Source organism: Gopherus flavomarginatus, chromosome 2, assembly GCF_025201925.1.
Source record: "Gopherus flavomarginatus isolate rGopFla2 chromosome 2, rGopFla2.mat.asm, whole genome shotgun sequence".
NCBI lineage: Eukaryota > Metazoa > Chordata > Testudines > Testudinidae > Gopherus > Gopherus flavomarginatus.
Genome location: NC_066618.1, coordinates 45,224,691 through 45,236,886, shown reverse-complemented (window position 1 = coordinate 45,236,886; position 12,196 = coordinate 45,224,691). Strand labels below are relative to the sequence as shown.

Sequence of the window (12,196 nt, the reverse complement as noted above, 5' to 3'; positions counted from 1 at the left end):
ACCTCAATAGGTCATCTGGTCCAGTCCCTTGCACTCAAGGCAGGACTACGTAATAACTAGATCATTCCTGACAAGTGTTTGTCTAACTTATTCTTTAAAAACCTCCAATGACTCAGATTCCACAACCGCTCTAGGCAAATTGTTCCAATGCTTAACCACCCTGACAGTTAGGAAGTTTTTCCTAATGTCCAACCTAAACCTCCCCTTGCTGCAATTTAAGCCCATGGCTCCTTGCCCTACCCTCAGAGATTAAGAACAGTTTTTCACTCTCCTCCTTGTAACAACATTTTATGTACCAGAAAACTGTTATCATATCCCCCCTCAGTCTTCTCTTCTCCAGACTTAACAAACCCAGTTTTTTCAATCTTTCCTCACAGGTCATGTTTTCTAGACCTTTAATTATTTGTGTTGCTCCAATTTCTCCAATTTGTCCACATCTTCCTGAAATATGGCTCCCAGAACTGAACATGATATTCCAGCTGATGCCTTAACAGGGCAGAGTAGAGCAGAAGACTTCTTATTTAAAAATAAGCTCTGGGTTGCATGTGACCATTCCCAGGCTAGCTAGTCTTTAATTAGAGTTAGTTTAAACCCTGTCCCTTTAATAGAATCAACCAGCAAAATGGGGAATCATTGAGTCCTTTCAGGAGCCTGGTCTAAATCTGTTATCACCATAGAACCTTGTCTGTGTTAGATATTGAATAAGAAAATTAACATGGGTGGCTTGTTTTCATGGGTCTGATCAAAAATCCATTGCAGTCAATCTAAAGATTCCCATTGATGTCAATTGGACTCTGGATCAGAATCAATGTGAGTGAGTCTGGGACACAAGAAAAGTTAATAAGAACAATATTTCTACCCATGCCATTCAAGGTGATTTCCAGTCACTCTGTGCTGTATTCTTCGTTTATGATGGAATACCAATCACATGCATGACTTTCCAAGTTTACCTGCTTGTGAGCATGGTCATAGGAATTGATGTGGTTGTCAAATTCCTGGTGTTTGTGATACTGCTTGTCACATAATTCACAGTAGAAGTTAGCCTTCACATCCTCCAGACCCTTTGCTGTGGCCTTCTCCTTCTCAGCATAACCCTACAAAGGCAGAGGGAAAGGGTAGCATTCTGTTACCAGTAGTACTGCAGATTCTTGATCTCACGCTGAATTAGCCACATTTTATGTTACGCAATAAGGAGCACTTAAAATGTTAGGTCTGTTCCTCACTGACTGAACTGATGATTCATGGAAATCCACATTGATATGAAAATACATTTTGATCTAAAGTTACTGACATCAGACTTTATTGGACATATTTTTTTCTCCCAGACAGATTAAGGAAACATTCACTCTCTGGACTAATTACTCTTTCAGCCTAACTTAAATATTATACCAAACGACATGCAATAGTACAAGGACGAGGAAAGAGCAACAAACAACGAGTGGACCCTTACTCCCCTTATTGTGAAGTAGAATAGTTAAGATGATACAAATGAATGTGTGGCTACACACAGGATGATAAACCTATTTGTTCTAGTATCTTTTGTTTGCCCATCCGTGCGTCTGTTCTTTCATATCACTGCTTAGAGGAAGCAAATTTGTTCTATAAAGTTGCATACTGGGTCAGATTCTCATTTGTGTTCTGCCCTCTTTACACCACGAGTGGCTCAGAAGGGCCAGAAAGCAGCTGAATATGGCCAGCAGAGAATTCTCCTGGGATAAGGGAACTCTCATCTTGAACAGATCCTGCACCACGCCTTCCTGCAGTCAACTTCAGTATGAACGAGCTTGCCAGGTGGCTGGAGTATACTGTACTCCAAGTAAACTCAGCTGGCATTCAATCCCATAGGGACCCTAGCCTGTTAGTTTAAACGAACAGCCCCTTGGCTGCTCTGATCTATGACCAGCCTTCCAGACAGCAGAGATCCACCCTGAGAAACAACCAGCCATCACTGGCTCTCTAATAGTCCCCTGCTGTGCTGGGAGAAAGCACAGGAAAGCAGGGATTGTGATCCATTATATAATATTTATAGATAGATAGATAGATAGATAGATAGGCCAAGGCCTTCAGAAATAGTGGCCTACAGTTAATCTCCTAAAGCCATACTTAGGCACCTAAACAAATAGCCTGATTTCTAAAGTAGCAGCAGCTGGCCAGTGTTAGTCATTTTAACAGTATCTTATGAGATTATATATATATATAATTTTCTACACTATTCTATTTAGGAGCTTTAAAAGCAAACTTCAAACAGGAAACAATTATTTTAAAAAGTTGTCAAAATATCAATTTGATCTCCATCGTCATATTCACAATGAACTATTTGGTGCTATTCATGTGCATGTTAAAATACATTGCCATGTGAGTCATGTAATTAATCATTTACTGTAATTATTATACCCATTTTTGGATGGGAATGTAGCACATTACTTTTTATAATGAGGCTTTCACAACTGCACAGAACTGCTGTCTGGTTTCTAAGCACCCTCAGCAGGAATGCAAATTTTGAAATCTACATGACAAGAGTTCCAAGGCTTTACTCCATGAAGGTCAGACATTGCAAGCTTTGAGACTTGAATATGCATTTTTTTTCATAGTAACATGGACATGACTTCTCAGGGCTAGATTCACAAATGGACTAAGGCACCTAACTGCCACTTTAGGCACCTAATCACAGAATCAGACCCCAATGGGATTCACAAAACCCCAGATCAGCTGCCTCTAATCACTCAATGCCTAAATTTTTGCAATGAAAGTTTCCTAGGCACCTATATTACATGCACACTCTAGCCCCAGACAAGGTATCTGGATGCCAGAGCCCCAGCATGATGCATGAAGCGAACCAAGGAAAGATAGGTATTCCTCAGTCTAACCTGCCTGTGGGGCCCGATCTGGTAGGTGTGCTCTGAGCTTGCCTAGTGGATCAGACTGCTATGGGGGGCTTACACAAAACTGGGAAAAGGGGTTGAGCTCCCATGTAATTTTTAGCCCAGTCATTAAGGTATTTACATGGGATGTGGGAGATCCCCAGTTCAATTCCTTTGAGAGGAAGAAGGGTTTTGAAAAGGGGTCTCCACGCTCTCAGGTGAGTGCTTTTACCACTGAACTATGGAATAGTCTGATGTGCAGGATCCCTCAATCTTTCCTGTGGAAGCTGTTCCACGTTGAAAAATATAAATATAGCATCACTGGCTGAGAGAGAGAACAAGCACAAGAATGACCCTGTAGCTTGATGATTAGCCCACTGAGCTGGGATGGAGAGACCCAGGATCCAGTTCCCCTACACCAATTATTTTTTAAATTATTTATGTAGGTGGAACAGTGATATTGAGGGAGCCCCACACCAGAATTTAGAGTGTTTAGAGTGCTCTTCTGAGAGGTGGCCAACACCTGCTTGAATCCTTTTTTCCCTTCTGGGGGCAGGGAGGGGCGGGTGGACTTCAGTAGGGGGTCTGCCACATCCTAGGTAAGTGCCCTAACCACATGGCAAAAAGTTATGAAGATGGTCATCTTCCTCCTCCTTCCCACTGGCAAAAAATGGCATAGATGGCTAACACCAGGAGAGGGTTTGCAACTGGGAAGCCCAAACAGAAGCAGACACCTCCATAGCCCAGACTAAGGCATGGAACTCTGTGAGACAGAGGAGCTTAGGACACACCCCTCTCCTACACATCTCCCATTGACTGTCTGAGGGGGGATTCTGCCTAGCATGCTGGCTTTTATGAATCTCTAGTCTTAGGTGCCTGTCTTCTTATCTCTGGCAATTCATTGTGTACGCGTCAAACTCAGCCTTTGTGAATCCCAGGGATTTTCTGGGTGTCTAAAAGTTAGGCGTGACAATGCTGAGTGTTATGCGTCAACTCCTGGAGAAGTCTCTTTCCTGAGTTGGTCTACTTTTCATCTGGCCTGGATGGGATCACTGGGTCAATCTCACCTAATAGTTTTGAGGTCACCATTTAGTTTCCTTTTAGTCTCCTATAGGAGCTTTTATCTCTCAGCAGGATAGGGTTCAAGTGCCCAAGTGGGAGTGCTACTCCGTGACTAGCAGTAAATTTGAAGGTGGGGGGGGTGTAGTGGGAAATCTCACTCCGAAACTTTGGCATTCCCATCTCACATGCCATATGGATGGCAACCTCCAGCCCTTCCTATGGACTTAGGCAGCCATGCATCACCAGTGTGACATAGCTGAGTTCTGGTGGCTCAGGTGGCTGGAAAAATTAGGAAGCCCACATGATCTCCCATCACTGAACAGGCTAATTAATTCTCAGCACTTGACTGTAAAGCTATTGTAGGAAAATATTCTTGCACTCAAATAGTTAAACTGTTTCATTAGTTATGTGAAACCCACAAAGACCATTAAAAAGCATTTCAGTGATACTTTTTAGCTTTATGTTTCAGACCTATTGTTTTCCTAACATTAATTATTCACTGGGCCGTTGGTATAATTAAAATGCATAAATTAGCATGTGCATGCACTAGCGCTAATTATGCAGAGATGCTTTCCCTGGAAGTCAAGTATTGGGGACAACATATTCTTATTGTAAATTTGTAAAAAATGCAAGTTTCTGACTCATTGGCAACCAGCCAGAGCATAATTGCTTTTTTTTTCTGGTTACGAACTGTCAGTTACATGTTTACAGCTTCATCACTGCGTGCATAGAAGAAGCAGCCTAATTGTTTGAGGTGGGCTACATTCTTCTCTCTGAAACGCAATTGAAACTGCTGTTCATGAGTATTCGAAACTGTCAACTTCATCTTTCTCAGCAGAAATTAATACACAGTTCCCTTACCAGAAAGATGTTTTTAAAAAAGCAACAAGGCCGCTTCCAGGTGCATCCGAAGATAATCACAACTACTTCCATTGCCTTATTGCTTAATTATGCTTCCCTGCTCTGGAAAAAGATATAATTTCCTGCCTGCTTATCGATCAGATGCAGGGAAATTGAATGCTACAGCACATACTTTATAAAGGTCATGGATTTTCTTTCCCCACAAAGAAGTTAAAACTTCCAGTGCAACATTACATTGTTTATAGTCAAATGAATTTACACTTCCAGACCATTAATACCATTTCCTCTGTTCTGCAAAGAACAATGCTCATGTTTGTGTGCAATATAAGAATTGTGTGACGGAAGGCATGCAGAATCATATCTGACATTTTATCTGCTAATATAAAGCCTAATTCCTTCTTAGATCTCTCCCAGGTAGCTCAAGAAATAGTAAGAAAAAAGCTTTATATTATGTGTCTGAGGAGCATCAGATTCACCGGAAATGTGTGTCACAACCTAATACACTTCATTCTGGATCACAGGGTACATCTTGGTGAGACATGGGCGTGATACAAAACCATAAAGGTGAGAGTATGCAAATTAGTGATGCTTGACACAGGGACAGTCTGCAGCTAGCAGCAAGTAGAGGAGGGTGTGATGATGATGCAATCATTATAAGTAGAAACTCGTAGACCCAAAGGGTTAATTACCTAGTGTATTGCTGAAAGGCAGATAATATGCTGTATAAGGCTATGGGAATGGTAAAATATATGTGAATGATTTTCTTGGTAGAAACCTGTACAGCTGCTCCATTTGTAAAGATAGTAATTACATTCACATCAATTTAGCCCACAGATGCATATTACTATAATAAATGTTGATATATTGTATTCATTTACAGTGAATCCATCCATTGTGCATTAGACTGGAAGTGCTTTCACTTAGCAGTTTCTTTAGCTGTTGCTCTTTATTGCGAAAATGCAATTAATGGCATCTGACATTTCATTTTCTAATATAAGGAAAATCAATGAAAAATACTTTGTAACTGAGTTTTCTAGAATGTTGCTGATGACACCTAGTCAATTAGAAATCATTTATTAAATGCAGTTTGTAAGAGATATTTAATAGACTTACATGCCCATTAAAGAATGCTGACCTAGACAATTCTACAAGTTGTTTCTGAAATTGATCACAAATATCTCTGCTCTATGCAAGTGGACTAAGGTGATGAGCAGGTCAGTTCATACAGTGAAACTTGCAAAGGCAGTTTTTTGTATTAGTCTGGGCATTACTATAAATATGTTCTCGTGGAATAAATACAAATTAATGATAAATTGAAAAAACAGAACAAACATTAAAATCTTAGGACTTCTTTGTCTAAACATTCCTGAACTTAAATGTGAAAATAGTAGGCATGATGCTTTCAAATTAACATTTCTTAGTTGCAGTCAGCAATTCAGGGGAATGTTGCTTAAATGCAGAGCTAAACAAGTGAAGGGCTGTTCTTTCTTGAGGGATATAAACAATGGTGCCTGTTTTGAAGTGCTGTTACAGTTTGCTGATTTAAAGGTAGGTATATGTACTGTATCAGACACAAAGGCACTATTGAAGCCATTGAGTTGTCCGGTTATGTTTATGGAGTTGCTTCTTAATGAAACATTGGAACAAATCCTCCACCTACTGACCGGTAGGACTAGCAAGGAGGCACATTGGGCAGGTGCATAAGAGTACTGGGAGGAAATCTCCACCAAAGTTGTCTGAGAAGCACTGCAGATGCTGCACAGAAAGTGCTTCAGCCAATGGTTCTGCTGCCCTGTCCCCACAAAGGGAAAGTTCAGTGACCAGAGGATCACCCCAGGGCCGGCCTTACCATGAGGTGAACTGAGGCGCCCGCCTCAGATGCCAGACTCTGGGGAGAGGGAGGGGAGGAGGGGTGCCACTAGGACCCAGAGTATAGAAAATTATGTCTGCTGCTGGTGCATATGTATTCTCTCTGCTCTAGATGTGCAGAGATGGTGGAGTGCTGTGCTGGAGGAAGGAGGGCACAAGAGACATAACAGGCAGAAAGGAGAAAAGGTGAGAGGAAATAACAGAAAGCAGCAGGAGCTGCAGGGAAAGAGAGGAGGAGAAGCCTCTTATGTATGTCTCTAGCACCCCCAGGAGCCCTCAGGGAGCTTCCTGTTTCCTGCTGCTTCCATGAACCCACTTGAGGAGAACAGGCAGTTAACTGAAGTAGTAGGAGCCAGTTAGGCCCTTAAGATGCTGATATCTTCCCTCACTCAGGCCCTGCTACCAGCCTGCTTATTTGTCTCTTTCAATTGAGTGTTGAGAGCCACTATAGCTGGTACAGAACAGCAGTCATGAGTGAAACAAGAAAACACCCCTCTGGGGCAGCATTCAGAAAAGGAAAGAAAGCAAAGGAAGCTTTTCTATCTAAGCACGAAGGAGCTCTCCTGAAATACATAGACACAAATGTTCATGGTGAGCCTTTCAGCACCAGTGAGGATGTGAGTGGTGAGGAGATGCCTGATCTTCCAGTTAGTCAGAGTGCAGGTGACCTGGCAGCTCCTGCAACATCCATAGCTCCATCTCAAATGGATGTAACCATGCACATTCCTGAAGAAAAGTGTAGATCAGAGAAGAGTGTGGTGGAGGCGCAAGGAACAGCTGCTGCTGAGTTTAGTTCCTTAAGTCTAGATGATCCAGGGCTGTGGACCCGCTTGAGCAGTAGCCTGAGGCAGTGATGAGCTGGCAATATCTTAACAACCAATTCCCTATAAAAAGTTCTGATTTAAGGGGGAGGAAGTGGGGGAGGGGCCGGGGTTGGGGGAGACATACTCGTGGGGCCTCTGCAGGGCCTGGGGCAAATTGCCCCACTTCCCCCCCCAGCGGCCCTGGAGCTCACAGCCCCCCCAAAGAAGCAGGACGACTCAGGTGCTCAGCTGAGCTCCCCAGCTGCTGGTGACACTGCAGCTCTGCGGGAGAGGGGAGAAGGGGAGCGTGGGTGGGTTGGGGGAGACATCCTTGTGGGGCCAGGGGCTCAGGGAAAATTGCCCCACTTGCCCCCCTCCACGGCCCCACATGCCACAAACTTCAATTTTGAATAAGGTGCTTCTGTGTATCATCCATCTCTAATGTTCATATCTTCACCTATTCCCAGGACAGCTGCAGCTCTGATTGTCTCCTTTCCACCTTTTTCCCCCCCAGCTACTGAAAAGTATATTGAAACGGGGTGCAGGTGGCTTATCAACTGGGCACAAGTGGAAGAATCCAGGAAGTAATACTCATATTTCTAGTCAATTGTATGTTCTAGAACTGGGAAAATGCTGCAAGTATTGGAATACACAGGAGATGATCAGGCTGGTTGTGTCAGTGTCTTAACATGGACATATCTTTTCTGTGAATTTTCATAGTTTTCCCTGATAAGACCCTCATTTGTTGACCAAAGAGCTTCATGTGGTTGCAGCACAGGGGATTCTTGATTATAGTTCAGCATAATATGATAAATATGATTTTGATTATTTTAATAAGAATTGCTGGGGAGGCTTAGTGGTGTAGATGAGGCAAATAAGCAAGACATTGATTCATTTGAGAGTTTTATTTGCTGGCCCTTTGCAGCGGTACTAAGTGGCCCAGTAGCCGTTTGAAATGCTGATGGGAGATCATCTCCACTTGCACCATCTCACTTGCAGCGTCCTAACCAATGATTTGCTTATGTCTGAGTCACCCTGGGGTACGTCCTGAGGCTGCAATGGAATATGCCTAAAGCACCATGGGCATCTGAAAATAGGTTGCATGTCCATTTACCAGGCTCTGCCCACAACCTGACCTGTATGTATTTGCTCATCCTTCAGCATATGCTCAGACACCCACTTTGAAAATTCCAGGTATGTTTTACTCCCTCATGTGTCACACCCTAAAACATCATGCAGTTATCTCAGAGAAAAGGGGTTTTCCTTTTCTTCTTATTCCACAGCAGCAAGTACTGCCAATCTCAGCTGACTTTGGGAAGAAGGCTCCCAAGCTTCTCCAAACAGGTCTCCCTTTCCTATCTTTCTGCAGGTAGGGTATTCCCACAGTCTTTAATTGCATATTTCCATCCGCTGCCATTTACCACTAGAATGCTGTCGTCTGAAAAGTGCAATGCTTTTAGCAAGTCTTGCATGTCCTTCAGACTTAGAAACCTGCTGGAATCTTTAGGCCAGCTCTATCAGAGAGCTTTTCTTTTAACAAATAAATGGCAAGCCCATTCCTGCTTTCAAAAGAATTTCCTGATGTGACTAAATGCCTTTGAAGATCTGGGCTTAACTTTCTTTTGGTGCTTTTTGAAAATTTGACCCCAAATCTTGAAGTCCTAACTCAATTCTTACTCCATCAAAACTTCCATTGACTTAAGTGAAAGTTTTACTTGAGTAAGAACTAAGTAAGGACTTCAGGGCTTAGGAATTCATTGTATTTAAAGTATCTACACCTATTGCTTTTTTGAAACTGACCAAATGCTATTGCACATTTCTTTAAATGTAGAACTTCATAGAATCTGTGACTCCCTCCCCTCAGGATATTCTAATTTTCATTTGGTTCCACTGCATCTCTCTTCCTTGGAATATCACTTTATTATTGTATCTTCTGCTCAGCTCATTTCTCCAAGCTTGCTCAGAGTCATTTAATGGTGAAAATTTATTTTCTCTCATCTGCACTCTGAATCTATACTACGTATTCAACACTTGTGAGAATCCTCCATAAAAACAAGTATAGAAAGCAATGTTTAGCATTTATTTGACTCCTCAAAGCCAAAGTTTTTCTGTACATTAACTATTTGCATGGGCAGCAGGTAGAGCCCCCCTCTGGGGAGGTTAGCCCCCAGCTCTGCCCCTTCCACCCACAACGTCCCTGTGGCTGGAGCCCTGAGACCCCCTGTCCCCTCTGCCCACCCCCCATGGCTGGCACCACAAGCCCCCCACACCCGGAGAGCCCTCCCCCCCCAAACGCAGGAGCCCCAGGCCAGCTGAAGCCCCAAGCCTCCCCCACCCACCCGGAGGAGCCCGAGGCTGGCTGAAGCCGTGCCATACCTCCCCTCCCCAGACCCAACATGCCCAGGGGAAATTGGAAAAGCATCTGTGTTACAAGATGCTTTAATATGCCCCATCCAGATTCTGGGGCAGCTGAGAAGACAGTATGTGCCTTAGCCACCCTGGAACATGCATGGGGCATAATAAAGCAAAAACTTCACCACCAAATCTGCAACCAGGGGTCCAGCGTCCCCTGGCCTATTATACCCACTGCCCATGACAATTTGCACTTCAACAATGCTCATACAAGGCTGCAGATACCATTGCAATTTTATAATCAGAGACACAGAGCCAAAATGCACCTCATGTTGCCAAAACTAGGGTAAAATTTTAGGGGCCAAAGTAAAGCCTGGTCTAACTCTATTGAAAGAAATTGTATTATTATTAATTATTATTATTATTTATTTTATTTATTATGTAGCTGTCATGAACAGATAAGTAAGAGTTAATAGAACAAAAGTGCTTCATATCTCTTTGCCTGGAAAGGGTTAACAAGAACAGTGAGCCTGGCTGTCATCTGACCAGAGGACCAATCAGAGGACAGGATACTTTCAAATCTTGAGGGAGGGAAGTTTTGTGTGCGCTGTTAGTTTTTTGGTTGTTGTTCTCTCTGGGGGATCAGAGGTACCAGACGTGCAACCAGGTTTCTCTCCAATCTCTCCAATACAGGCTCTTATAAGTTCAGAATAGTGAGTACTAGGTAGATAAAGCAAATTAGGCTTATGTTTGTTTTCTTTATTTGCAAATGTGTATTTGGCTGGGAGGAGTTCAAATTTATATTTTGCTGAAAGGATTTTAATTTGTACTTGAATACTTAGGCTGGGAGGGTGTTCCCAGTGTCTATAGCTGAAAGACCCTGTACCTATTCCATTTTAAATTTACAAAGAATTTTTACTGTTGTTCTCTCTTTAATTAAAAGTTTCTTGTTTAAGAACCTGATTTTTTTTTATTCTGGTGTGAGACCCCAGGGGACTGGGTCTGGATCCACCAGGGAATTGGTGGGGAGAGGGGAGGGAAGGGGGAGAGAGAGGCTAATTTCTCTCTGTGTTAGGATTACTGTCTCTCTCAGGGAGAATCTGGGAGAGGAAGAGAGAAGGAGTGGGGAAGGTGCATTTTCCTCTCTGTTTTAGATTCAAGGAGTTTGAATCACAATGATCTTCCAAGGTAACCCAGGGAGGGGAAGCCTGGGAGAGGCAAAGGTGAAGGGTTTACTTTCCTTGTGTTAAGATCCAGAGGGTCTGGGTCTTGGGGTTCCCCGGGCAAGGTTTTGGGGGGACCAGAGTGTACCAGGCACTGGAATTCCTGGTTGGTGGGAGTGCTACAGGTTCTAAGCAGGTAATTGAGCTTAGAGGAATTCATGCTGGTACCCTGTCTTTGGGACCCTAAGGTTCAGAGTGGGGAATTGTACCATGACAGTAACAAACAACTATGTTTAAAATGTTGCAAAAATCTAGCACTCGAGTTAGGAAATGCCAGAAGACCCTGTGGAGCTTCCAGCCCCCTATGGAGATATTGCTTCATAAGGGCAAGATCTTTGCCCTCACTTTGGTATCAGTCTGGAGAACCTGTTTTGGCTTCAGTGAATTACATCAGATCAGCAACAGTATGACTAAGTAAGATATGGTCCAATAAAACTACTCCCTCAAGTTAGGGCAACTCACATGGGCAGAGACTTGCACATGTGAGCTCCTACCTCTTATGTAAAAAGGGCAAACTAAAAAAAAAACCCCAAAAAACTGCACACAGTAGTGACATCATTCACTTTTTCTTTAGAGTCCCACTTTTGTGCATACTGTTGGTCATGACATCATCAGCAGTTGTTACCCAGGGTTTTCAGAACCCAAAGCAGTGGTAACTTAGCTGTTTCACTCTAGGCAGTGTCAGGAATAAATCAATAGGAACACAGCAATTCTGTCTGATGAAGGATGAATACAAGTAAGCGTGCTCTTACCTAAAACGACAGTCTATTAGATTGAAGCACACACAGATATAAGCAATAGGTTTAGAACATCCCAAATAATACCTAGAATCTGAGATGGTATTGGGTAATTATGGTAGGTTCGCGATGGCTGGTTGCTTCCCTGCCAGAGAGTAAGGGGTCAGGAAAAAGGTCTCTTTAGGATAGCTTCAGAGGACTGCTCCAAAGTACACTTTATTATCTAGTCTTATAGCTAACTTTACAAAACACACAACTCATAGTGACCCCTACTGAGTCATCACCTCTCCTAAGTCCAATAAACTGTTTAACAACAAACATTCCTAATAATGTTGGTTGAGGTGGTGAAGTTAGAGAGTAGAAGAGGGTGGGATATTTCCCAGGGAATGCCTTGCTGCTAAATGATGAACTAGCACTCGGCTGAGCCC

The 12,196-nt window shown here is 42.9% G+C and overlaps 2 protein-coding genes across 2 annotated transcripts in view; one reads left to right on the top strand and one right to left on the bottom strand.

Annotated features, from left to right (window-relative positions):
• The window catches only part of FAM237B (family with sequence similarity 237 member B), a 1,214,420-nt gene that overhangs the window by 679,154 nt on the left and 523,070 nt on the right, over positions 1-12,196 (top strand). The window lies entirely within an intron of this gene.
• Positions 1-12,196, bottom strand: part of ZNF804B (zinc finger protein 804B) — a 345,019-nt gene that overhangs the window by 43,126 nt on the left and 289,697 nt on the right. Inside the window, exon 2 of the mRNA XM_050939497.1 lies at positions 951-1,094. Within this exon, the coding sequence (XP_050795454.1) occupies positions 951-1,094 (144 nt within the window). The remainder of the gene's footprint in view (positions 1-950; positions 1,095-12,196) is intronic.